Below are 26755 nucleotides of genomic sequence, written 5' to 3' on the forward strand. Positions count from 1 at the left end.
TTCAAACAGGTTTTCTACTCCTTGCTTCTCTTCTTCTGGTATCCCTATTATATAGATATTATTACATTTCTTGTTATCTTGCAGTTCCCTTATCATCTCTTTGTTCTTTCTAAGTCTTTTTTCCTTTCTTGCTCTTTCTGGGTGTTTTTTTCTACCTTGTCCTCCAGCTTGCTGATTCGATCCTCTGCTTCATCCAGCCTGCTTGTAATTCCTTCTAGGTGTTTTTTCTTTGCCAGGATTTTATTTTTCATTTCTTCCTGGTTTTTGTTTATACTTTTTTTTTTCCCTTTTTCATACTGTTGGAGTTCTCACTCAGTTCCTTGTTGTATGTGAGTTCCTTGAGCATCTTTATAACCATTTTTTTTGAATTCTATATCTTGATAGTTTGAAGAACCTTCTTTGCTTTGTGAGTCAGGTGCTGGATAGAGATGGAAGCCTCTGCCCTCCTTGGCTTGTCTCTATTGGTATGGGACCTTTGCCCTTAGTGGTGAGTGAACCGTGGTGAGGGCACTGAGGGCCCTAGTATTTGATTGCTGGCCTAGTTAGAGCTTCCACTCCCTGAGAAGGGGCCGGTGCAGGGAACACAGTTCTTTCTCACTGAGAAATTGTGATATTCTTGTATAAATTTTCCTCAGGACAGTTTTCAGATACTGGAAATAGTTGCTTTTTAAAAAATAGTTGTCACCAGGCTTGGCTGTCTCCCAGGGGACCAAGCCTGTAGTACGCCTCACACTGCATACTGCTCTTCTGGAAGTCACTCTTTTTCTACTTGCTTTTCACCCAAGTCACAAGAAGTTGGGACACTTTTTGGAAACAGCTTGCCTGAATGTCTATTTCTAATTCTCCTTTATAAATAAATTTAAATTTCATAGAACTTGTAAGTTCTAAATGAATATATATGTCCATATTTATGGATGTGCAACCAGGTATTTTTCCTTAATTTTCAGGCATAAAATTAATCTTTGATGATTTTTATACTCTTTTCTTTCTTCCACATGAAATTTATCATCATTTGAAATTATAAATTTATTTTTCTAATCATGAAGTTTCAATTTCTGAAAATAAAAACTATTGATAGTAGGAAACCTTAAGCCCTTAGGGAAAAAAAAAAAAACAAGGTCACTGGCTCTTAAAATATACCTATGACCACCCTGGCTGGCATGGCTCAGTTGGTTGGAATGTTGTCCCATGGATGGAAGGGTTATAAGTTCGATTCCTGGTTAGGCCACATACCCAGCTTCTGGGTTCAATCCAGTTGGGAGACGTATAGGAGGCAGTCAGTAGCTGTTTCTTTCTCACATCAATCTTTCTTTCTCTCACTCTCCTCCTTCTCTCCCTTCCATTGTCTCTAAAAGCAATTTTTTTTAAAAGTCCTTGTATGAGGCTATATATATCCTCAATATTTATATATTGGGTTGGCCAAAAAGTTCATTTGTTTTTTTTTAAGATGGCTCTAGTAGTGCTAAGTTGTCTTTAACTTCATTCGAAACAATTTTATCAGACTGTATTGTGACAGCTGCTGTATCCGCACACATTTAAAAAAAGTTATCAAGCCCTGGCTGGTGTGGCTCAGTGGATTGAGTGCCGGCCCGCAAACCAAAGGGTCTCTGGTTTGATTCCCACTCAGGGCACGTACCTGGGTTGCAGGCCAGGTCCCCAGTGAGGGGCGCACAGGAGGCAACCACACATGGATGTTTCTCTCCCTGTCTTTCTCCCTCCCTTCCCCTCTCTAAAAATAAATAAAATCTTAAAAAAAAACCCAAACTTATCAAAATTGGTGAATTTTTGTGCAGCCATTTTAATATTGATGATGGAAGAAAATACACAAGATTGCTGACATATTATGCTTTATTATTTCAAGAAAGGTAAAGCCCTGGCTAGTGTGGCTTAGTAGATTGAGTGCTAGCCTGTGAACCAGAAGGTCACCAGTTCTATTTCAAATCAGGGCACATGCCTAGGATGTGGGCCAGGTCCCCGGTTAGGGGTATAGAGGCAACCAATCAATGTTTCTCTCTCACATTGCTGTTTCTGTCCCTCTCTTCCTCCCTCCCTTCCCTTCTCTCTAAAAATAAAAAATCTTTAAAAATAAAAGAAAGATAAAAATGCAACTGAAACACACAAAAAATTTTGTGCTGTGTATGGGGAATGTACTGTGACTAATCAAATGTGTCAGAAATGGTTTACAAAGTTTTGTCCTAAAGATTTCTCCCTGGACAATGCTCCACCGGTTGGATAGACCATTTGAAGTTGGTAGCAGTCATATAGAGACATTAATTGAGAACAATCAACATTATACCACACAGGAGATAGCTGACATAGTCAAAATATCCAAATAAATACAGTTAGTGGTGAAAATGAAAAGTGTGTCTTTTATTTTGCAGAAAAAACACAAGACTTTTTGGCCAACCCAATATACTGTATGTACACACAACCCACCCACAGCCATCTTTAAATACTTTTATATCTACTAAAATACAATCATAGAGATACTACATTAAGCAAAGAGAATTGTCTCTGTCATTTTGTACGTCTGTGACAATAGGAACTATTTAATTAATTTCCACTGATTGATCCCTTGCTTCCTGGAAGGTTTTTATGAATTCCCTTTCCTGCTGTTAAGTTTTTTGTGCTCTGTTGATAAGATGGACCCTGAGAGGCAGTTATTTTCTGTGTCTGGGTCAGAGTCTCTCCTTTAAATTTATGATTTATGTTGTTAACTCCCGCCTCCATTCTCTGGTCTCAGAAATGAAATGTTCTTCAGATGCTTGAGTGTGAAAATGCTTTGGACAACTTTTATTGATTCTGCTTAATTTGGTGGTTGGGTGGTTGATTTTTCACCTTCTCTTCATTTAGCTCAAATTCAGCCCATCAGGCCCCTTTGACCTATCTTATCTCCCTTTCTTCCTGACAATTGTAAGGGTGCAATTCCAAGGCATAAAAGTACTTTGACAGTAAAAATGTACCATATTTTTCAGACTATAAGACGTACTTCCCCCCCCCAAGTTTGGGGGGGAAATGGTGGTGCGTCTTATAGTCCAAATGTAACTTACATTTACATTGGTGAAATACTATGTTATTTATGTTATTAAATATTTTACCACATTTTTTGCTTCATAATTTTTTTTCCTATTTTTCTCCTCTAAAACCTAGGTGCGTCTTATGGTCTGAAAAATACGGTAATTTTCTACATCTTTCTATAGCTCTGTTGCTGTGGAGACTCCTGATCTCCTTTCAGCTTTACCTCACATTTTATTTTATTTTTTAATACTCACCCAAGGACATGTCCATTGATTTTAGAGAGAGTGGAAGGGTGAGAGAGAAAGAGAGAAACATTGATGTGATAAACATCGATTGGTTGTCTTCTGTATGTTCCCTGATGGGGGATCAAACCAACAACCTTTTGGTATACAGGTCAATACTCCAACCAACAGAGCCACCTGGCCAGGGCTTCCTCACATTTTATTCCCTGTTCTTGGTTCCCACTTTTTCAAATTACCCTTAACAGGAGTGACTACAGTTTATGTATTTTAAAAGTATACAGAAGTGACTAAATACTAGGCTTTGCTGTGAAGAAGATTGACAGCCATGAAGAGATTACTATAAAATAGTTTTAGTTGGATCTGTTGTGAATGCTTGTTGTAAAAAAAAAAAGAAAGAAAGAAAGAAAGAAACCTAGTATACTTACCTGGCAGGGGAGATACTATGATCAAGAAGGTGGTTTTCCCAGGGTGAGGTTCAACCATTGCACTCCAGGTGTGCTGACCCCTGCAATTTCCCCAAATGTGGGAAACTCGACTGCATTTGTGGTAGTGGGGGTAGTAGAGACTGCATTCGCACTCTCCTCTGAAAAAAAAAAAAATGAAGAGACCTAGTATAAAAGTAGAGGTCTCCCTATAATCCTACCCTGAATATAAACACTATCAAAGTAATGTAACATTCTGTAACTTTGTGGCAGCCCCTGCAGGAGCCTGTGGTGTGGTCCTGGCACCTCCAGTGGGAACAGCACCAAGTTCTAGGGCTGTCCTGTTCACAGTTGGGTCTCCTCCGCACAGTGCCACAGCCCTGCCCTGTGCCCATGTGGTCCTCCGAGCAAGAACGACCTCAGGTGAGGAGTGCTCTCCTGCAGTCTTTGGCTAATGTTTGGGGTATAGAGTTCTGATAGTGACTTAATTGGGCAACTTAGATAAGTCACTTTACCTCTCTGGAATTCATTTCCTTTTTCCAAATGACATGGAAATAACTATTTTTCTTTACCTTAAAGGTTTATAAGGAGTAAACGAGGTAATATTTATAGAAGAAAAACCTGTATGAAGTAAAAGTACTATATTATATATTTAAAATAATATATATAATTATATTACAGTGTAAATGTGACTTTTGATGATGAAGCAGGGATGCATGTATAGTGCTTCCTAGCTTATATGGAAGGCTTATTTTAATACATCCAGTAAACTTTTTGAAAACGATAGATTATTATCTTTCTTTTGTTTTTTCAAAACTTTAACCTTTTTTTAAATACTCTGGGTCTCATTCTTTGCACTTAATCATATATACATTTAGATAGGCTAATAGATTGGATTTTATCATTCATATTCTATAAATAGGTTATTAATACCAAAGCTTAAGAGAATATTTAGATTGGACTTGAATTATCATTTGACATTATTTTATTTGTTACTTGTGTCCTTTAAGTTCTTTTATGCTAAATAAGTTATTAATCAAGATTTAGTAGGTTAGCAAGCAAAGGACATGAATAGATAACGAGAGGAAATAGAGCTAATAATCTTGTTTTCAAGATATTAAAAGTATTAAATAATGTATTTCTTAAGTATTAAATTAAGAGAATGTCATTTTAAGAAAGTGACATTTTATACCTATTAACTAAACCAATATTTAAAACGACATAATGTCCAATGTTGAGGACAATGTGAGGTCTGTTTGCTCACTCACAGCTGCTTCAGAAAGCAGTGGCAATTCTTACAAAGAGCTGTTAAAAATGTTTATGATATTTCCTCTGTGGTAATCACATTCCTGTTCATAATACTACTTTGGAGTAGTAACCACAAATAAATCATTCAAAAAGAGGAAAAACTTTGGATTTTATTGTAGTGTTATTTATTATATAAAAAACATAGTGTAAATGCTTTCAGATAAGCATTATGTATATAAATTTAGTGAACCACCATTGCATCCACTGAGTTTTATAATTATAAGGACTATGTAGAAACAGGGAGAAATGATTATACTATAAATTTGTTTAAAACAGAGTATTTAAAAACTGGCTGTGATGATGTCTATATATAGACATATAAAGAAGGAATAAATTGAACATGGCAAAATAAAACCTGTGCATATGTTCAGATAGGAGATCAGTGGCTTTCCTTTTAATGTTCCCTTGTTCCTTTTATAGTATGAATGGGCAGGGTAGCTCCTGGCCCTGTGTACTCACTCTGGGCCCTGTGCCGCCTTATCCTGTTTCCTTGCAGCGGGCTCCAGCAGCTCCGGAGGCTCCTTGTGTTCCGCAAGTGGCCGAGTGTATGTGGGCTCCCCACCTGGGCCATGCTGGGGCTCTTCGCCTCCAGGAGCAGAGGCAGCTCCTAGCCTGAGATACATGCCTTATGGTGCTTCACCCCCCAGCCTAGAGGGGCTCGTCACCTTTGAAGCCCCTGAACTGCCAGAGGAGACGCTGATGGAGGTAGAGAAGAGACCGTTATGACATATCATAATTTTGATACCATAGGAGAACGTTCTAGTGATGATAAAAGAGCAAAATGCTATCAGGAGTTCTGAAGTCCTTTTCTTCTCTTCAATGTACCTTTTCTTTTCTATTTGAAAAACATTGCTGATAACATTTTCAAAACAGTGCTGGCCGTGACACTCATCCCTGACAAACTCTGGTTGATAGGAAGTGACACAAATAGATTTTGTGGTTTTTTTTTTTTTTTAAGATTTTATTTATTTTTAGATGGGGGGGGGAGAAAGAGAGAGAGAACTCTACATCAATGTGTGGTTCCCTCTCTTGCACCCCCTACTGGGGACCTGGCCAGCAACCCAGGCATGTGCCCTGACTATGAATCAAACCAGTGACCCTTTGGTTCACAGGCCAGCACTCAATCCACTGAGCCACACCATCCAGGGCTTTTGTTCTTAATTTTTTAATCTGAAGTTCATTTACTACTTACAGGACTTTTGAAACATAATCTTTCTCCTAAAACCATAACTTTTTATTCTCAAAGCTTGTTTTTCTTTATAAGGTAAAAATAATACACTTAAACTCAGCTTTGAGGGAAAAAAACACCATAATGCCAGTAGTCACTAACATTGAGGAATAAACCTGCCATCCAGACTGGATGCTCACTCCTATTTGTAGACCAGTACCTTCCCTCCATGGACTCAGTTCTACAGGGAAAAACAAATCACAATCTGAAGCTTGTTGAGCACAAGTCTAGAGCCAGAGAAGTCAGTGTTATGATTCCAAAGATGCACCAGCACCATTCCTCAGTCTGGCTCTAGGAGAGCAGTCAGTGGGCCTGCTTTGTATCTTCTGACCCCTGAATACAGTGCCAACTTTGTCTGCATTTCAGATTAAAATGATTAATTCTCTAGACCAACTAAAGAGTAAATTTTCTCTCTAGGCAGGACCTGTTACATTTCTATTTTGTGTGAGTGAGAATTAAATATTTCACATAAAAAGTTACAACATACTGCATACAAAGTTCTAGTAGGGATTTTGTGGTAAGGTTAGTAGTAATCTTGAAAATATGTGTTACAGTCTAAGACTAGAAAAGCAATCTTCAGAGCAAGCTTCATAAAGTTTGACATAAACTTTGTTCCTTTATGTGTGGAATGTCATTGATGTACATATTGGAACATACAGTTCAATATGCTGTTGTGAGCAGAGAGACTTTCAAAAGTTAATTGGTTTATTCTCCTGTCTCTAGGAAAATGATCCTCATCCTTTTTTTAACCATGAAAGGAGAGTAAGAATTTTAGTCTTATTTGATATTTTAAATTATACTTACAGCTGAAAATAAATGTCAAAACATTCGTTTTAGAATACCCATTTTTACTGCATGCTCTTGTGTCTGTCTGTACTTCCCTGTCTAACTGAAAAGGTCATAGGAATTTAGAGCATTGGTATTAACTAAAAAAACACCAGAAATTAAAATAAAGCATTGCTGAAATTATAAGTCAGTAGAATTCACCAAAATATCAAGAAGTATGGTTTATTATATAGAATATCCTTATAACCTTCACATCTATTTTATCATGTTTTTGTCTCATGTATAGTGACTTAATTGTTCAGTATTTCATTTTTTTCTGGTAAAAGCACAGTGACCTCATATCTTTGGAGCTTAATTTTGTGAGTGCTCTCATGCATACACACGAACATGTGCTCACATCATCCCTGTTTGGTTTTATTTGTGTTTTTTTTTCTCACTTGTTTCCTGGGATTTAAAATTTTCAGTCTTCTTTGATCATTCTGATATTCATAAGTATAGAAAAATATTAGCAGTGCCATGTTTATGTATGGAGTATGCACCTCTTCTTAACCTGAAAGTTTCTAAGATGAGTTGGCTTTGCTGCAGCGAGAACACACAGACGCCTTACGCCACCTGAATGTGATGCTGATGTTCACTGAGTGTGTGCTGGACCTGACTGCTGTGAGGGGGGGGGACCCAGAGCTCTGCACGTCAGCCGTCTCCTTGTACCAGATTCAGGAGAGTGTTGTTGTGGACCAGATCAGTCAACTGAGCAAAGACTGGGGGTAGGTGCCTCCTTTGTCATTTATTTTGAGGTTCTTTATGCTTTCTGTAAATTCAGGTCTGAGATAGAGGACTTGTCATCCACTGAAGATCATATCTCATTATTAAAAGCTCCAAGGAAGTTGCTAAGGTATTTCATTGGCTCAGTTTCACTGCATGAGCCCAGACCCAGAGATTCTGCAGCCCTAGTCTTGCCTTTTCCCTGTGAAGCATACTGTTCAAGATATTTCATGATAAAGAGATCGTTTTGAGTTTTATCTGAGTGTATCATTGTATTCAAAGTACACACATCTTTTCCCATGCTGAAACTTCCCCCTTCAGGAGTTATTTGTGCACTAAAAATATCAAGGAGAATGATATTCCCTTAGAAAGGCTATTTTAATGATGCTGTGATGTGTAAAGAGCCAAGTCTGGCGTATGGTTCACAGGATTCTGCTTGCTGTCTTCCGGCACAGGCGTGTGGAGCAGCTGGTGTTATACATGAAAGCTGCTCAGCTGCTAGCAGCGTCGCTGCATCTTGCTAAAGCCCAGATCAAGTCCGGGAAGTTGAGCCCATCCACGGCAGTGAAAGAAGGTATGTGTGGAGTGCTTGAGCTGCCCCCTTTCCCCTTACACTAAGAAAGTTTTTGATGAGGTGTCACTGTTATTACATAATCTTAAATGGGGGGAAAAATCTGGCTTTTCTGTTTTCTTGTTTTTGTCACTTAATTGATACCGAAAGCAAAGTGCTTTATTCTCAGTCTTCTAAACAGAAAGCGAGAGCATTTGAAAGAATCTGATTTTCAGTCATTTCAGAATTTTTGATTTTTGTTTTTGTTTTGTTTATTGTTTTGTTTACTATTACAGATGTCCCCTCTTTTCCCCCTTTACCCCCCTCCATCCAGCCCCCACCTTCCTCCTGGCCTTCACCACATTGTTGTCTGTGTCCATGGGCTATGCATATGTGTATATATGTTCTTTGGCTAATTTCTTCCAGTCTCCCCCAACACCTCCCCCTCTGAGATTTGTCAGTTTGTTCCATGTATCCATGCCTCTGGTTTTCTTTTATTTGCCACTTTATTTTGTTCATTTGATTTCACATTTAGTGAGATCATATGGTATTTGTCTTTCTCTGACTGGCTTATTTTACTTAGCATAATGCTCTCCACATCCATCTATGCTGTTGCAAAGGGGAAGAGGCCATCTTTTTTATAGCTGCATAGTATTCTACTGTGTAAATGTACCACAGCTTTTTTTTTTATCCACCCATCTACTGATGGACACTTGGGGTGTTTCTGGATCTTGGCTACTGGAAATAACACTGCTATGGACACAGAGGTGCATATATTCTTTCTGATTGGTGTTTGGGTTTTTTGGATATATTCTCAGAAGTGGGGTTCCTGGGTTACAAGGCAGTTCCATTTTTAATTTTTCAAGAAAATTTAATACTATTCTGCACAGTGTCTGCACCAGTCTGCATTCCCACCAACAGTGCACAAGGTTCCCTTTTCTCCACACCTTGTGGACACTTGTTTGTTGATTTATTGATGATAGCCATTCTGACAGGTGTGGGGTGATATCTCATTGTAGCTTCAGTTTGCATTTCTCTGGTGATTAGTGACATGAACATTTTTTCATGTCTATTGGCCATCTGTATGTCTTCCTTGGAGAATTGTCTGTTCAGGTCCTTTGCCATTTTTTTGAGAAGATTGTATTTGTTTATTTTTAGAGGGGAAGAGAGGGAGAAAGAGAGGGAGAGAAACATCGATCAGTTGTCTCTCACACACTCCCAACTGGGGACCTGGCCACAACCCAGACATGTGCCCTGACTGGGAATCAAACTGGCAACCTTTTGGTTTGCAGGCCAGCACTCAGTCCACTGAGCCACACCAGCCAGGGCTCTTTGCCCATTTTTTAATTGGCTTGTTTGTCTCCCTGGTGTTGAGTTGTGTGAGTTCTTTATATATTTTGGAAATTAATCCCTTTTGAGATTAATCTTTGACAAATATATTCTCCAATACAGTGGATTCCCTTTTTATTTTGTTGATGGTTTCTTTTGCTGTGCAGAAGCTTTTTAGTGTGATGTAGTCCCCATTTGTTTGTTTTTTGTTTTGTTACCCTTGCCCTAGGAGATATATTACAAAAAATACTGCTACGAGAGATGTCTGAGATTTTACTGCCTGTGTTTTCTTCTAGGATCTTTATGGTTTTGCAACGTACATTTAAGTCTTTTATTCCTTTTGAATTTATTCTTGTGTGTTGTGTAAGTTGGTCATGTATTTTTATTTGTTTGCATATACCAGTCCAATATTTTCAATACCATTTATTGAAGAGAATTTTTGCTCCATTGTGTACTCTTGCTTCCTTCGTTAAATAGTAATTGACCATATAGTCATAGATATATTTCTGGGCTCTGTTCCATTGATCTGTATGCCTGTTCTTGCTATCGTTTAGTGTCATTTTCCTTAAATCAGCAGAGAAGGTATATGTCAGTGTGACTTTATGTCTGGAGGAAAATTAAAATGTATTCTTTCAACTTTTTTTCAGTTGTGAAAAACCTTAATGAACGATACAAATTCTGCATCACCATGTGCAAGAAACTTACAGAAAAGTTGAATCGCTTCTTCTCTGACAAGCAGAGATTTATTGATGAAATCAACAGCGTAACTGCAGAGAAACTCATCTATAATTGTGCTGTAGAAATGGTAACCCTTTTTAAGGTTTAATACTGTATAATGTTACTTATCTGGAAGAGTATCTTTTGAATGAAATACCTACTTGACATTATCTAGACCTTTAAAAAGCATTCGTGCCCTACCACTCCCCCAGGTCTCGAGTATTGTGATGGCCTCTTACTAATCTTGGACTTAATATTTAAGTAACACATTAAGTAATGTTGGTACCACATTTGGTAAAATTCTATTATTCCTCTTAAAAATTTCTAACATTGTATAGTTTGCATCTAAAAGCTTTAGCTGGGTCTGTTTCTGCATTTTCTACAATATAAGAAATTATAGCTTGATAAAATTAGAAAAAATAGCTGTTTTTTTAATCCACAAAAATTCATATGCTCAGATTCCTGAACTAAAATCTACTTTTATACCTGTCTGGTTATACTTTTGGAAATAACTTGTTCTCTGTCTCATAGGGGAAAAAAATTGCTCTAAAGTATAGATGAAATTAGGGCCTGTTAAAGAATAGTGGTAAGCGGGAAAAATTATTGACAGATCTTATTTTTACCACATTAACATAGACCTCCCTTCTTCCCCCCGAGATTTGCGTCTTTGCTTTGTACTGTTATATTGCACCCTTGGACTTAATTTTGAAAGCCATTACAATAAAAATCATATGAAAACAACTTTGGAATATAAACTGTTGACATGAATAATATGCATTGTATCACTCCATACTGAATCAAGACTTCATATGATAATTTTTTTATCCTCACCCAAGGACATGCTTATTGATTTTAGAGAGGGGGGAAGGGAGGGAGAAAAGAGAGGGAGAGAAACTTTGATTGGTTGCCTCTTGTATGCACCCCAACCGGGGATCAGACCTGCAACCTAGACATGTGCCCTGACCAGGAATTGAACCCGTGACCTTTCAATTTATGGGACAGTGCTCCAACCAACTGAGCCACACTGACCAGGGCAATAATATTTTTTTTGTAGAAGTAGTGCCAGGAAGAATGTCCTCTCAAAAGGATTTATGGTGCTTCTTTATTTTCTGATAAAAAGAGCCATGTAACTTCAGTAAGTCCCTTTTTTTGCCCTGGCTGCTTAGCAAGCTTAGAGATATTACCACTTATGTTTAGTTACTTAATTCCTCTTCCTTTTCCTGACTCTGATTTTCTATATTCATGTTATTTATTTTATTATAAGTGGCTTTAAATTATTTTTTGAAGGAGACAGAGCATATTGACAAGTAAACTAGGAAACTGGATTACTGACAGTCCTGGCTTTTAATGATTACAGAGAAAACCGGAATGCTGTTGGGGAAACTCAAATACTCATAACCCTGTGAAAAACACTACTGTCCCCCAGTTTTGGAAAGCCCCCACCTACCTTTTCCATCACTTAGCTCACTCCTACTACAACTTCATGACTGGTTCAAATGTCACTTCCTGGAGGTCTTTCCTATGCTTACCTCCTCCTGTGACCTCTGTGCCCCCTGGGGCTTCCTCCTAGCGGATCATGTTGCCCTTAGAGTGAGAGCAGCACGTTTCGCAGGCTCCTCTCCCCCAGACTGGGAGCTCTCCTTTGTGTGCTCAGCGCCTAGCACTCAGCAGGTGCTCAGTGAGGATCTCTGAGTGAGTGAGTGAGTGAGTGAGTGAGTGAATATACCAGACAATTGTTTAACTGAAAGATGCAGCTGAGAACTGACTTTTAACACCATTTAGTTATTTTATTGTAACAAAATCTACCCTAATGAAATGCCAGCTTACCCTAGTGTGAAGGTGTATGTTTAACATAAGCCATAGAAGAGCCAGTTTAGAAGTGGAAATTCCATGAACATCTTATCCTCAGTCATGAATGTCTGAGGTTAAGAAGGCTATGTTTGAATGCAGAGTAACCCTTCTGTCAGGAAGCTCCTTCTTTGTATTGCTCATCCGATGAATCTTTTACCTTTTAAGTTTTATCTAGTTTGGTAGATTTTAATCGTTTTTTCAAAATGTGTTAGTTTTAGATAGGTTCCACTTAAAGCTACCTTGCCCAAATGGATTTGTATTTTCTTGGAAAAGCTGAGTATCTCCTTTTTGTTGGCTGGCTCCAGGTTCAGTCTGCAGCCCTGGACGAGATGTTCCAGCAGACGGAAGACATTGTCCGTCGCTATCAGAAGGCAGCCCTGCTTTTGGAAGGCCTAGCTAAGATTCTCCAGGACCCTGCGGATATTGAAAACGTACACAAATGTAAGTTGACTTAGCAGTATTTCTCACACAGGTACAGTAGGAAAAGCTTGGCACTGGGAATCATGCTGCCTGGGTTTGAAGGTTGGTTTTACAATCTTGGGTAAATCACTTGACCTTTCTATGGTCTCAGTTTCTTCTTCCAAAAGATAAGGGAACAGTGCCTTCCTTGCAGAGCTGTTCTGAGGATTAGAGATAATGCTTTAAAGCACTCATAGTTTTTGTCCTAACTCTTTAGATTTCTATCCTGCACTACTGTGTTGGTGGGCGTGTGTGTATGCAGAGAACTTTGTTTTTATTATTAAATAATACATGCAATTACCTTAAGTCTTGTGGGCTTAGTGACGGAAGAATCCTAGGAAGACCCTGTGTGCTGCATATTTGGTATAGATAGAATGGAGGTTGATAGGATACCAGCATGATCTCATCACTGGTCAGATATGAGCACAGTGATTTGGTTTTGGGGGAGGAGGGTAAGGGACCTGTTGGAGTATATGTGGTCATACCATGTTCTGCAGAGCCACAAGGGTTGGCAGGTCTAAAATTATTAGCAATTTTTGTCTTTATTTGCTGTGCTAATCTAAATTTTACCAATGTGCAGCACTAAACTACAAGTCATATCCTGGCAATTACCAGGCAGAAAGAAGAAAAAGTGTTCAGAACTGTTAACTTTGGGGTGAAATAGAACAGAGATGAGGATGTAGGTAGAGAGTTAGTGATTTTTAATTAGTTTTTCTTTCCTTGGTTTTGAAAATATAAATGATCTTTATTATGATTTTAATTTATTTTATTTGTAGATAAATCTAGTATTGAAAGAAGATTGTCGGCACTCTGCTATAGCACTTCCACAATGTGAGCGGCGGCAGGCCTGTCCCATGGCCCCTTGGTGGGGTTTGAGGTGACGCATTAGGGGTACAGCTTGGGTTCTGTTGCCCCATCCCCAGGAAACTAGTTTCTTACCTGGTGACAACCAAAGAACACGTAGTGATCTCAAAACAAAAACAATCCAAAAACTACACATGTGTAGGAAATCTGCCTTATTGGAGAAGCCACCCCTTTCCTTTTCCATCATAGAAGCAGAAGCAAGAGTATTCCACTTAGCTCTCAGTTTGAACTTGGTAAATAAATAAATGTACCTTAGAACTAGAATTAAGAGTACATTTATTCTTAAGGAAAATTAAGAATGAAACAAGTGAGTAGCTCTTCACTCAGTTCACCAGAGCAATGTGTGAAATTCCACATGTTTACTGAGGTATAAAAAAAACCCTCCATCTCATCCGGGCAATTTTGATACTTGGGGTAAGTTTGTCTGAATCTGAGCAGGCATCCTTGAACAGCTCAGGAAGACGGAACCTAAGGAGACATGACAGATGGCTCTTAGAAGGACTTGTGAAATGTTCCATGTGACCTGATACGGACACTTGTTAATCTTCCAGATCTTTCATATATTGCACTAATTTATTAAAACAACTCTGTATTGGACTTTGCAATTTAAAACTAACTGAGGCACAATGGACTTGTTTTGAAAATATTTTACTTGATTATATACACACACTGTTTCCAGAATTCACGTGTAATCTCTGATGGGCTTTTCAATGGTAAAAAATTTGTGTTCATGTGAATCTTTGCATTTTTTAACCTATTCATCTATCTATACCCACAGATTTCCTCAGTGATATTTTTGAGTTGCTGGTTATTTGCTTTTGGTTGCATTTGTGTGTGTGCATGCAGGATGCGCATTGATGCCTGTGACTTCTGGGTTCGTTAAAGGCTAGGTCTGGTTTATTTGGGCAGTATTAGAAAAAAATGTCAATCAAGGGATACCCTCAAGAATTTTAATAGGACCAAATCAAAGTTGGTGATTTAAAGGCTTATTAATGATGTGGAGTTTCTACATGAAATTAGTGAAAAGTGAGATTTGTTTTCTCTTAGGAAAATGGGCAGCTCTCTCTGGCCTAAAACGTATTTTTATGTTAATCCTGATGGTTCACCAAGTAGCTAGTAGTGGAGAATGTGGGCAGTTAACATCCCTCCAGAAATGTTTCCTAGGTTGTATATTATTTGTTTCTTTTATTTACCTGCTTGAATACTTGAATAAACCATTCTTCAGTTTTAATCCTTTTATTTTAATCCTTTTAGATAATAAATCTGAACTCTGACAAATTGCATAGAAGCTCTTTGGCATTAATCTAATTTTAGTGTGCTGATAAAAACAAAAACATGGTTTTCCTTTTCTTTGATGATGTAATGTAATTTTACCTTATTTATCTGTATGAAATTCCAGCAGTTAATTTGAACATTTATTTATATGATGTTTGTGTATTTTTAGGTCTTTAATACAGTGTTTCTACCTCTAATTTGTAACTGCATGTGTTATTCTTGAAACTAGGTAAAATTCACCGGATTGTTGTATGGTAAATAGTCTTTTTATAACTGCCTATACAGATGTAAATTAAGGTAAACCTGGCAAATTGTTTCTAGGGTCCATATCACATGGCTCTTCAAGCCAGTGCCTTCCTCAGTGCATTTGGAGGCTCTGCCCCGCTCCAGGATGTCAGGCTTAGGTGGCTGTCACAGCGCAGGAACAGCACATGTGCAGTGGCAGCTCCTGCTGCTCTGCCGGGCTGAGGGCACTGTGTGTCCTGTAACTTGTTAGGTGTGTGGTTACCTCCAGGCTGTCTCAGTTCATCCTCCAGGGCATGGGTTCATTCTGGGCCTTCTTCCCCTCTCCAGTTTTGTTTTTTTTTTTAAATGAAACATAGAATAAAACAGGGTCACAGCCAGCAAGTGATGGGTCTGAAGTCTGGTAACTAGGGGGAACTAAGCCAGGCTTTGTGACTTCCAGGTCCATTCTTCTTCCACTTGTGTAATAAAGGTTTTGTGGTGGATAGTGTTTGTGAAACTGAAGTCTCAACAGCAGAGAAGATCAAACTGCAAAGTCATGAATAATGGTTCTCATTATGCCATTATCAAGGCTAATTGTTTAAGAGATTTTGCCTTGATATAACAATAATAAACAAATACTTTGTTTCCATTAGTATTTTTTAATTTTATATCATCTATTTCATAATGTAGAAATTGTCCAGTTCATACATTCATGGGTTGACACCTATATTCAAGCCATAACCCAGAAAGTCACTGACCACACAAATGTAAACCAGTGAATTTGATGATTGGCTCTATTCCTGCTGTAAGGATTTGCTTTACCTACACTGGTGCTAGACCTGGTGGTTCCCATGGTTCGAAGCTCCCTGCCCCCAACAAGAGGAGAAACCAGAGCAGCAAGTGTTCTGTCCTGGCTGCGATGAGGGACAGAGGGACAGGAGCCGGGAGAGGAGCTTACTGTTGTGGGTGGGTGGCCTTGGTCTCCACAGGGTAATAAGGAGGATGTTGAGCTGGACATTGTGGACATGAGGTCATTAACTCAGGTATCTAAAGAATTCTTGAGGTGCTGAAGTGATTTGAGCATAGGCCTTGGAGGATGACATCCCACTTTTAACGTTTGCTTCCTCCTCATAGTTTCTATAAGCATTCTTAAATTCTTTCTGGAATAAAGCAAGGTGATGTGTTCTCTCAGAGGGTTGCCTGCTGATGGACTTGACAGGGAGTAGCTGCTGCTGAAGACCTGCTGTCATCCCTCCATCGATAGGTGCATCTGAGAAGTGTCTGTGCCACCACTGTGCGGCCTGGAGACAGTTCATGTCCAGATGACGTACTGTTGAATCTTCAGCCATGGAAGCTCTTAGGCCTACCCAAGTCTCTTCCTTGGCTGTTAAAGCCCTGTGAAAATCCTTTCTTTGGGAGAGGGGTCTAGAGGGTACTTCCTCACCTGCCACAGAGGAAACGGCACCAGAAGCGATTCGCCTGGGAAAGGCCCTGCTCTGTGGGAAATGGACAGTTGTCCCCAAAAGCTCCACTTCTGTGGAAGAGGCAAAGCCAAACCAGTGAAGGGCCATTGTGAACTCAGTGACCACCATCCTGGAGAAAGGAACAGAAGCGGAAAGGCCACTGATGGTGCAGCCCCACTATGTGCGAGGACTAGGACACCTGGGCCTAAATGAGGCTGTGTCTACACTCTGCAGGCGAACTGAATCTGTGGGTTTTTTCCTTTTCAGAGAGGGCCTCTCAGCCCAATTTTTAAAGTGCTAGAGGTCCCTGCTGCCTCTGAGAGGGATCTGAGATGGGAGGCTCTTCCAAAATCTGCAACCTGGGAGCCACTAAGCGTGTGGGGGTGTGTTAGGTGTGCTTCGATTTCCTTCTTTGCATGGTCTGGTCGGCTGTCTCAGTGCTGCTCCCTGCTGAGTCCCTCCCCTCCGAGGCCACACCGCTCTGGGAGAGTTTCTTCACATCACTAGGAAAGGCCAGCAGAGCCCTTGTTTGTGGAGAACTTCTGTCCATCTTTGGGCATAGTGGTGCACTTGGTCTCAGACTCCAGCTCTCCCATGCGTCACGGTGTGTCTTTGGGCACGTGCCCTGACCTCTGTGTATCTGGCAGACTGGGGAAGGGCACAGCTCACAGAGCCTTGGTGTGAGTGAAACAAGGTAGTAAGTGTGAAGTTTGAACAGCTCTGAGCGAGCACATTAAGTCCTTGGGAGCATCAGCTGTTGGAGTGGTGGTCCATCTGTAGCTCCTTGCTGTTCTGTTTTGGAGAGAGGTGGTGAGCAATTTGTCTTTGGGGGTGGTTTTTGAGGCAAAGCCTGGATTCAGGGCTCACTGGAACCACATTTGCTTTAGCCAGACAACTAAAGGATGCAGCTCCCTTCCCGGCCTGCCCACCAGGCACTCTGTTTTCAAGATATCCTTTACTTACCCTTTTAGGTCAACCTGGCAATTTTAATGAAAGATGTGTCAATCTTCTATTTATTACTTTGATGCTCATACCAACCCTTACATGCCTTATTTTACAGATGGAAAAAATTCACTTGGAGAGTAATTTTCCTAAGAGAAGGCCACATGCCTAGATACAGTAGAAGCAGAGCACTGCGGGGGTCAGACTGCCAGACTGCCGGGTGGTGCGAAGCTTGCTTCTCTCCCACGGTGCCCCAGAGTGCCACACCTGTACGCAGGTGTCCTTCTAGGGAGAGGGGAGCGAAGGCAGCTTTATGACATTTGGTATCCAGGTGCCTCCTGCTGGAGCCATCTTGTAGTAGCAGGAGGCAGCAGATGCCAAGAAGTAGATGAAGTCAGCAGCTTTGTGCAGCCCCCTTGGGAATGGTGCAGTAGGAGTCCAAGCACAGTAGGTTTAAGAAACCACCCTTGAAACTTGTGAGAGGGCTTCTGTGACGTGAATAAACTCAAGCCTTTGATGGACCCACTTTACATTTCCTTGTTTGTTGTTGACATGCGCCAGTGAAATGGAATAGCAGGGGATTGTCCAGTCCCAGGGGGAGTGGGGCTTCAACCCCAGGTTTGCCCAGGGGCCTCCAAGGGCCCTGGCTGTCTCCTGGGCCCAGTTCTTTCACTGATGGCTGGCCATAGATACAGACCCCTTCCCAGGAAGCTCCTTAGCCTGTCCTCACCATCGCTGTGTGGTTTCACACTCTCCACTTGGACTTGACCAGCAGAGAGTTCAGTGCCAGCCCTCTCTGTGCACCAGGAGGAGGGTGGAGTGCATAGCCTTTGTCTCAAACCAGCAGGCCCCCACCAGGTTGCTCCTTCTCCCCCTGCCTGCCTTCCCATTTCAGCCCAGTCAGTGTGAGGGTCTTGATGTCCACTGGGTGTGTCTGCATTAGTAGCTATCAGTATTTGGGCTCCGTGTCCTGCAGGGAGAGGTGGGGAGGAAGGTGCTGAGTTGGACAGGGACATCTCCGGAAGGCCTTTCCGTGGTTGTCCTTCTGGGCAATAAAATTGCTTCCTGCACACTTGTTCCCGTCCGGGAGCAGCTGCAAGAAGCCTGCCATTGAGACTGCTGCTCTGCCCCAGCTGGAGGGTTTGTGTGAAGGGGACAGGCAAGTGGGCTGCACCCTCCAGAAATAAACCAGGTGCAGGCCATTGGAGGAGCTGTCATGAGGAGCAGAAGTGCAGGCGGCTGGCTGGTGCACAGCACCGTAAGTTACGGGTGCAGAGCAGACCCATGGTTTCTAGTGGAAGAAACCCAGGGTGTTGGGAGCATGAATTTTTTTCTCTACAATGCCTTTTTACTATGAAAAAGTAGCAGCCCCATACACCTGTCCCCTGTGGAGGACTTTTCCAAACCTAAATACGATAAAACAATTCACAAAATAAAAGATTTGAGTGCATGTCAAGTGTCTATAAGATGATAACGGCAGGCATACACGGCTGTCCAATGGAGTGACAGTCTCCTTCCCTGTCAGTGGTGTCTGGAAGTGGAAGTTGTCATGAGAGGTGGGTGGAGGGGCCATTAAATATAAGGCCCCTCCACCCACCATGAGCCCATAATGCTGATAGTATTTTCCACCATGAGCCCATTATAATTATGTAATTTCTAAATCAGGTTTTTAGGTATAGGCAAAATTATAAAAAGCAAATAACCAGTTAGGAAAGGTATTTGCAGTAAATATAACAGATAAAGGGAGATTAAGGTGTGGGGGAATCCTAGGAGAAAATAAGGAAATCCCCTTTGTTACTGACCACTCCTCCCCCTGCCCCCACTCTGCATCAGAAGCCTTACTGTGAACAGCTGAATGCATGAGCCCCTGGGTGGGCAGATCACAGGGCCCCACAGTAATATTCTGAGTCACCTGGCTCAGAACACAGAAGTAGACTCCAGAGCCCTTTGTGTCCTCGTCTTCCTAGACTGCATGTCCCTGTGTCACCCCTGTGTCACCCTCCATGTGTGCAGACCATTGTGAGCCAGATGCTTTGCCTCTTGGCTTCGCTTTCCTCATCTCTAAGTGGGGATCGTATAGAACTTGCCTCTCTGGTGCACTGAGGGATTAAATGAAACAGGAGTGCATGGGGAGGGATCACACCAGTTCCTGACCCGTGAGCCCCAAGTTAGCACGCAGTGAAAGGTGAGTTTTCAGTTGGAGAGTGGGGCCTGAGGCCTGAGGCCAGGGGATCCGGACCTGTCTGTTCTGCTGAGAGCATGTTTCTTCCCTCCGTCAGTCACACGCTGTGTTCTCTGTCACATGTTTTTCTGAGATGTGAACCCTCTTTTCCACTGAGGGTGTGCTCAAACAACATTTCTTAGGTTGGTCTTGCGCACAAGTCAACATTTATTAACTCACAAGGGAGGGTGATGGAAGCCTGTCAGAAAGGGTGTGAAAACAGGGCAGTGTTTGGAAAGCAGAATGCTTATTGTGGTACATAAACAGCTAATTGTAAAGATCACAGTTTCCTATCACAGGGTCATAAAAACATCTGTGTTCCTCTGGCAGGAGAATCCTGGGGCCGGACGGTCCAGGATGCCAGGTGTTCGCACACTCTGTGGGGCCAGATAGTGTTTCAGAGTTGGAAGCCACACTGCTGCACCTGGTCAGCTCAGCTGCTGTGCCTCAGAAAGCAGCCATGGACAGTACGCACATGAATATGGCTGTTCTAGTAAAACTATTTACAGACTTTAAATTTCCATCTCATACAATTTTCAGGTGTCATGAAAGAGTTTAAATTTTTTTCCATCCATTAAAAAAAAACCCATTTTTAATGTGCAAGCTACGGGCTGGAGCTGGCATTAGATTAAAAGCAGGAGAGAGAGACATGCAAGGTTCACATGGTAACAGTGGAGACATCGTGGTGCCCACCAGCCCAGTGGATGTGAATGGGGAAGTGTCTGTGGGTCAGAAGGACCAAACTAGTGACCATCTGCTTTTAAACGATTTGTCGAACTGTTGGTAAATATACAGAATAAATATAAATATATAGAATGCAAAACTTGCACAGTTCATAGCCTTAGAGCATTTTTTTTTTTTGGAGCAATTTTGTTTTTCTGGCTCTTTTACGAATGAGGTGCATCATTCCTACTCTTGTTGTGGGCCTTGAGCAAGTGGTCTCACCTGCCTGAGCCTCCTGTTTTCTTCATCAAAGAAAAAGTAGTGCCTCCTAATACAATTTTTGGGGGGAAAATGCCCTTTCCACATGGATTGGTATTTACCAAGTGCACAGTAAGTTGTGGCAGTTTTGCTTTCAATACTCAGCAACGCAGGGCTGTGTGCCCCCACTGTCTGTCTGTCTCCTGCGCGTCTTTCAGCTAGTCCAAGCTTGGCCACTTAGAGCTGGAGCCGTTCTACCCCCAGTGTGTGTGTGGGAGGGGGCTGCTTTGTCTGCCCCTGGGGCATTTCTCTGCCTCCACTCTTGCTCTGCCACTCCTGCTCCTGCGTCCAGCTTCCTGAGCCTCTGCTTGTCCTTCAGGCAAGCTCAGGGAGGACAGGGCCAGCACCCGCCCCCAGGGGGGCTTAGCAAGTGGCCCCATGTTGATAGGATTTAAGGGGGGAAATGTGTATTGTGGTAAAATACACAGAATATAAAAATTAACCACTCTAACGTGTTCCATTCAGTGGCATTAAGCACATTGGCATTGTTGGGCTACTGTCACCCTATCCAGACAAACTCTGAGCCCACTTCACACTACCTGCCCAGTCTCCTTTCCCTGCCCTGGCAGCCACCACCCAGTGGAACCATTCAGTATTTCTCCTTTTGTGACAGGTATTTCACTTGGCCGAATTTCGCCAGGTTCACCCAGGTTGGAACGTGTGTCAGAATTTTCTTCCTTTTCAAGACTAGGCAATTCCCCACTGTGTGGGTAATGCGCAGACTGTTGGAAATGGGGCCGTGCACGCTGTAGATGTCTCAGTGGTCCCAGGAGCAGCTGCCCGCCCCTGTCCAGGGTCACCACGGTTGGACACAGGTGAAAAATGGCATGTGCTTCAATGGGGTTCCCCTGAGGGACTCTGCCAGCCCACTATCCCCACCCCCAGCTCCCAGGGCCTGCTGTGCGCCCTGTGTGCCGGGGAGACCTCTGTCCGGGGTGCGGGAGTGAAGGGCTCGGTTTGTCGTCCTGGCATCTCTCTGCCACCTAAACAGAAAACTAGACACTGGAGAGCTGGGGAGTTGAAGGAATCATGAGCCTAAGGACACTTTTTCCTTCTTCTCTAACCACCCCGCAGTGGATTCCCTACCCTCGGAACCAACTGAGGGGCTCCCTAGATATTTACTGAGAGAGCGGGGGTGGCGTTTCATCGCCACACTGGCATGTATCCTCAGGAGACTTGCCAAAGAGACGGGGGCGGGAGCCTGCGCCCCCCACTTGGCACCCTACAGGCGTGCAGCTCCTCCAGCTGCCACATGCAGAGGACCCCTGTGGGGGGACCTTCCTGTTGCTACCAGGGGGCTACTACCTGGGTAGGGGACCCCGAAGGAGGGTGCTGTGGAGGGCGGGGGCGGGAGCTGAAGGACAGCAGCGGATCTCCCTCCCTGTACCGTGCAGCAGACGGAGATTTCGGTACTGGCAATTGACCAGAAGTGATACTGGCAATTGACCAGAAGTGAAGGCAGCGGCTGGGGATGTTTGAAGGGATGGAAAATAAAGATTCCAGGAGGCACCGCTGGAGGCAGTAATTGCAAACATTTAAAAATCTATTTTGTATTCATACTTCACTTTGTCCAAGCACTAGTCTAGAATTAAAAGCACAAAACTCTCCAGGGAAGAGGAAGTACTACAGAGCACCGATGCTGCGCAGGCTCAGGTAAGACCCACCCCAAGGCTGGACCAAGGCCTTGACCAAGGCCGCACCAAGGCCTGGGGTGGAGCCAGCAGGGAGGAGGTGAGGGCCACCTAGGCTCCTGTCTCACACAGAGTCACAGCAGAATGAATGAGCTGGCGTTTTGCTTTTGGACAATTGTGGAAGAATGAGCATCTGAATCTGAGAGCGGGGAGTGGGAAGGGACGGAGGATGAACAGGGAGGTGGGAGAGCTGACAACAGGGAAAGGGGAGGGAGTCAGGATCATTTGGGAGAAGAACAAGGTCAACAGACACCATAGAGGAATGGGAAGAATAACATCAAGATTTTCAGTCATTATTCTAAACAAGAGAGAGACTCATATATAAATAAAACAAACCCCAGCTGTACGTGATTGACAAGAAATGCTTGCAAAGCAGCATGAATAGAGAAAGGCTGGAAATAATTAGGTGTGTGGGCAGATGTAAACAAAAATAAGATAGGACTGTTGATGACTTTAAAACATGATGAGAAGAAGAACAGCAAAAATTACAAAGATGAGTTATAAATCTGTATGAACAAAGCAAAATGATGGCTTAAATACACAAGGCAGGTGTACTAGAAGTATAAGGAGAGGTTTCACAACACATCTCTCAGAATTAGACCAAGAAAAATATCGAGGAGAAATCAATAAATACTATTTAATAGGTAGAAATTCTTACATATATGAACAGAAAACATACATCTTTTTCCCCTCAGTTGTTGAGTTTTCATAAAAAATTTTGTTGACTTTATTGGGGTGACATTGAAAACATACATCTTATTATTCACATGCCCCTGGAAATGCTACAAAAATGAATCATCTATCTGACCATGAAGAAAACCTGAACTGATACAGAAAAGTAGGGAAAAGGCCATATTTGTATCATCATCTGATAAAATTGGTAAATAATAAAGACGTGACCAATATAATATTAACTACTTGGACGTTAGGAAACAAACTTCTAGAAAACACATAGGCTAAAGAGGACATCGAGAGGGAAATTCAATTAAAAACTTCTGAGAGAGCAATGAGGATGGGAATGTTTCATCCCCAAACCTCTGGGACAGCACAAAACTGAATCCAGCAGAAAATTAAATGCCTTCAGTATTAAGATAGACAAAAATAAAAAGACCTACATGCTCAGGGTAAGTACCAAAAGGAAGAAGGAAGAACTGACAAAGATAACAGAAATTAATGAACCAGAGGACCAGACCGACATTTACCTTCACATGTCAAGAAAAGATAGATGAGTGTGAATCAGCCTCTGCAAACCCGGGGGCAGAAAGCCCAGGCCCACCATGACTTACACTTTCCTTGCAATAGGCAAAATGAGATGGTAGAAATATATCAGATTGGGAATGAGAAAGGAGACAAAAGAGATTAAAAGAATTTTAAGGAATGCATATTCAACACTAGGGCAACAAGTTTGAGAACCTGAAAGAAATGGGTGAGGCAGCCAGGTAGGAGCCTAGGACCAGGGATGCTGAAGTCAGTGGGAGGCTGTGGCCAAAACCTGGCTCCATCCTCGCTAGCCAGTCACTCTGCCCCTCTGCGCAAGAGTTTCCTCATCTATAAACTGCAGAGGATAAAGGTTTCTTCTTCTCAGGTGGTTGTGAGGATTAAATGAGTTAATACATGGAAAATCCATCATTACTGTTGGTATTTTTATTAAACAGGGTTAGCACAACAGGTTGTCTATCAAAAAGAAAATAACATGGATTCTCTTTTCATGTGTAAAATAATTTCTTTACGTACTCAGAGTGAATAATAAAACAATAAAAATCTTACAGAATATCTGAGGAATTAGATGAACAGCCTAGGATCAGAGAGGACTCTCCTCGTCCAAATTAAAAAGGAAGAGTTCTATTTGGCTTTATAAATATTTTGTATAGCAAAAGATACCATAAATAAAGTCCACAGACAAATGACAGACTAGGGAAAATACCAGCAACCTAGATGGCTACAATACAAAGAGCCCTTAAGTAAACATTGACCAGGAAAACACGAAACAGACCTTGAAGCAGCAAGTGGAGGCCTGCACTTCCCAGACACAAATGCAGATCGCCCAAGCCGTCCGAGCCCAGTGCAGCTGTCTGGGCCTGGGGCTGCTGCTCCAGCCTGTGGAGTGCTCTCTGGCAACACCCGTGAAATCAAAAATGCAAATATTCCTAGGAGTTTATTACAAAGAAATAAAAATCACCTGGAAGTTCAAAGTTTACCGAGCAGTGGTCAAAAAGTGGAAGCAAAGAAATGTCCCACAAATGGGAAACATGACCACATGCTTATAAATATTATTAATATTAAACAGCCACAGAGTGGATAGAATTGATGCACCTGTCCCCACGGCCTTGGAGGGAGGTGGGCCCACATACCACTGAGTAGCACCAGAAGATGCAGGAACGTGTCTAATAAGACCCTGTTTTTGAAAACAATGACAGCCCCATTTGTCATGTACATTTTAACGTTGTGGGACATTACCCAAGCGTTGAGAAAAACACAGGGAAAACATACTAGAGTTATTGGGGGTGCTGCCAACTGAGGGAGAAGCAAGCTGAGTGTTGAAGAAAGACTGGTCTAAAAAAATACTCCTCACATTTGTGCATGTTTGTGGAGTTGTATTTGTGTGTTATTGTGCAGAAATAAAACGGGTTCTCGCCATTTGGGAGTACACAGTTCACTCCATGTGTGATGGGAGTGTGCTCTGCATGCTTGTCCTGATTCGGGGTGCAGCCGCAAGGAAGTGCCCAGGCAGCTGCCCAGGTGACTTTCTTGCCAGCCACCGGCCAGGCTCCCTTCAGGGAGGCAGGGTGCCTGCAGGCGGTCAGAGGGGGCTGCAGATGGGTCTTGGGTGGCTGCCAGGCGGCGGTGCCTAGCTCACCATGACTGGCACTTTGCTGCAGCTCTGCCCCGCCCTTGCCTACTGTGCCACCCGGCTGCCCTTGGTCCCTGGACAGGCCCTGGCTTCCTAGGAGTTCCTGGGAGCTTGAGTGGCGGGAAGGTTGGAGGATTAGGGTGAGAAGAGGGGACCTCTGCATCATCCCTCTGCCTCACACTTCTCTTCCCCGCACCGACCCCAGGGGTGCAAACCTGCAGCTTCTCCCACACGAGGCACTGTGACCTGTGACCGGCAGCAGAGAGCTGCAAAGGCCTGGAAGTCCTTTCCTACATTCTCTCAGGAGGTGGAGGCCCAGTGTCAGGGTCTTTCTGCTCCATAAACTCCCCTAGAGGGGCAGGCTCTGTAAACAGTAGCAGACAGACTGATAACAAACAAACAACAGCAACAAAAAACCAAATAGAGTCATCTTGCGGCTCACCTGGGATGACTCAATTTAAGAATTGTTGGCTAGTACCCCCCTGCCAACTGCAAGGATTGAAGGGGACCCAGGAGTGGGAGCTCCTGGTCAGAAACTACGTGCACCTGGGTGAAGCTAAGTTCAGCTTGCCCCACCCCATCCTTCCTCATCATCTCTCCATCCTCACCCCAACCAAGCCCTGCCAGTCAGCCCTCTAGGTTAGAGGGTCCCACTGTTGGTGCACTATCTGGAGTCTGAGTGTGAAGGACCCTCACCCAGCTGGAGGGTGCTGCCATGGGGCTCTCAGTGGGGAGCTGATGGCTGGTGGCGGAGAGGGCTTGCACCGGGAAGTGTGAAGAGCAGGCTGCAGAGAGAGCCACTGCGGGGGTTGCATGGAGAGCCAGGAGGAAAGAGTTCGGTCCACTGCAGGTGGCCAGAGGCAAAGACCTATGTATACATATTAAATAGGAAAGCAAGCATGTTTGGTGACTAAAACACGAGTAAATTTTGTAGGTAATCAATGTAGCTGTTTCAGAGGATTATTTTGGAGGGAATTTCACTTTCCAAAGTTCTTTAATACATGTTGTTTCATTAAGATCCTACCACAATGGCTGGAGACTATGGCACAGCCATGTTTACTGGCGGGGAAAATCAGACCCAGAGAGGGTGTCTTTTCCTGTCACACAGCTAAGGAGCCATGAAGCTGTAACTCATTTAACCCTACGTGCTGTCTTCAAATGAGTTTTTAAAATATACTTTTTGCCCTGGCCTGTGTACTCGGTTGGTTGGAGTGTTGTCCTGTAGAACGAAAGGTTGTGGGTTCAATTCCCTGTCAGGGCAGGTCAGGGCATGTACATCCACATGCATCAATATGCCTTCCTCTCTCTAAAAAGTAAAGAAAAAAATACCCTCAGCCCTCACTGGTGTTGCTCAGTTGATTGAGTGTCAGCCCCAGTTTGATTTCGGGTCAGGGCACATGCCTGGGTTTCGGGTGAGGTCCCCAGTAGGGGGCATTCAGGAGGCAACCACACATTGATGTTTCTCTCCCTTTCTTTCTCCCTACCTTTCTGTCTCTCTAAAAATATAAATAAATACAAATCTTTAAAAAAACAAAAGTTTGTACCAATTAAAGTCCTCATGTGAGGATTT

General features: G+C 42.5%; 1 protein-coding gene and 1 non-coding gene across 6 annotated transcripts in view; both read left to right on the forward strand.

Moving 5' to 3' along the window:
* The window catches only part of ULK2 (unc-51 like autophagy activating kinase 2), a 123813-nt gene extending 105851 nt beyond the window's left edge, over positions 1–17962 (forward strand). For 4 of the 5 annotated variants that reach the window (XM_053930761.2, XM_053930760.2, XM_053930757.2 and 1 more), the window contains 7 exons: positions 3956–4105; positions 5487–5695; positions 7590–7768; positions 8222–8340; positions 10293–10450; positions 12519–12654; positions 13449–15688. In XM_053930761.2, coding sequence (XP_053786736.1) covers positions 3956–4105; positions 5487–5695; positions 7590–7768; positions 8222–8340; positions 10293–10450; positions 12519–12654; positions 13449–13507 — 1010 coding nt within the window. In that variant the 3' untranslated portion in view covers positions 13508–15688. Of the gene's footprint in view, positions 1–3955; positions 4106–5486; positions 5696–7589; positions 7769–8221; positions 8341–10292; positions 10451–12518; positions 12655–13448; positions 15689–16228 lie in introns of those variants that run through there. The other variant, XM_053930759.2, reaches the window with a different exon arrangement.
* On the forward strand, positions 3678–3846 carry LOC112308986 (U1 spliceosomal RNA). The gene has a single exon (XR_002975194.2). It is a non-coding gene; the product is annotated as a U1 spliceosomal RNA (small nuclear RNA).
* Positions 17963–26755: the final 8793 nt, after the last annotated feature.

Source organism: Desmodus rotundus, chromosome 9 (assembly GCF_022682495.2).
Source record: "Desmodus rotundus isolate HL8 chromosome 9, HLdesRot8A.1, whole genome shotgun sequence".
NCBI lineage: Eukaryota > Metazoa > Chordata > Mammalia > Chiroptera > Phyllostomidae > Desmodus > Desmodus rotundus.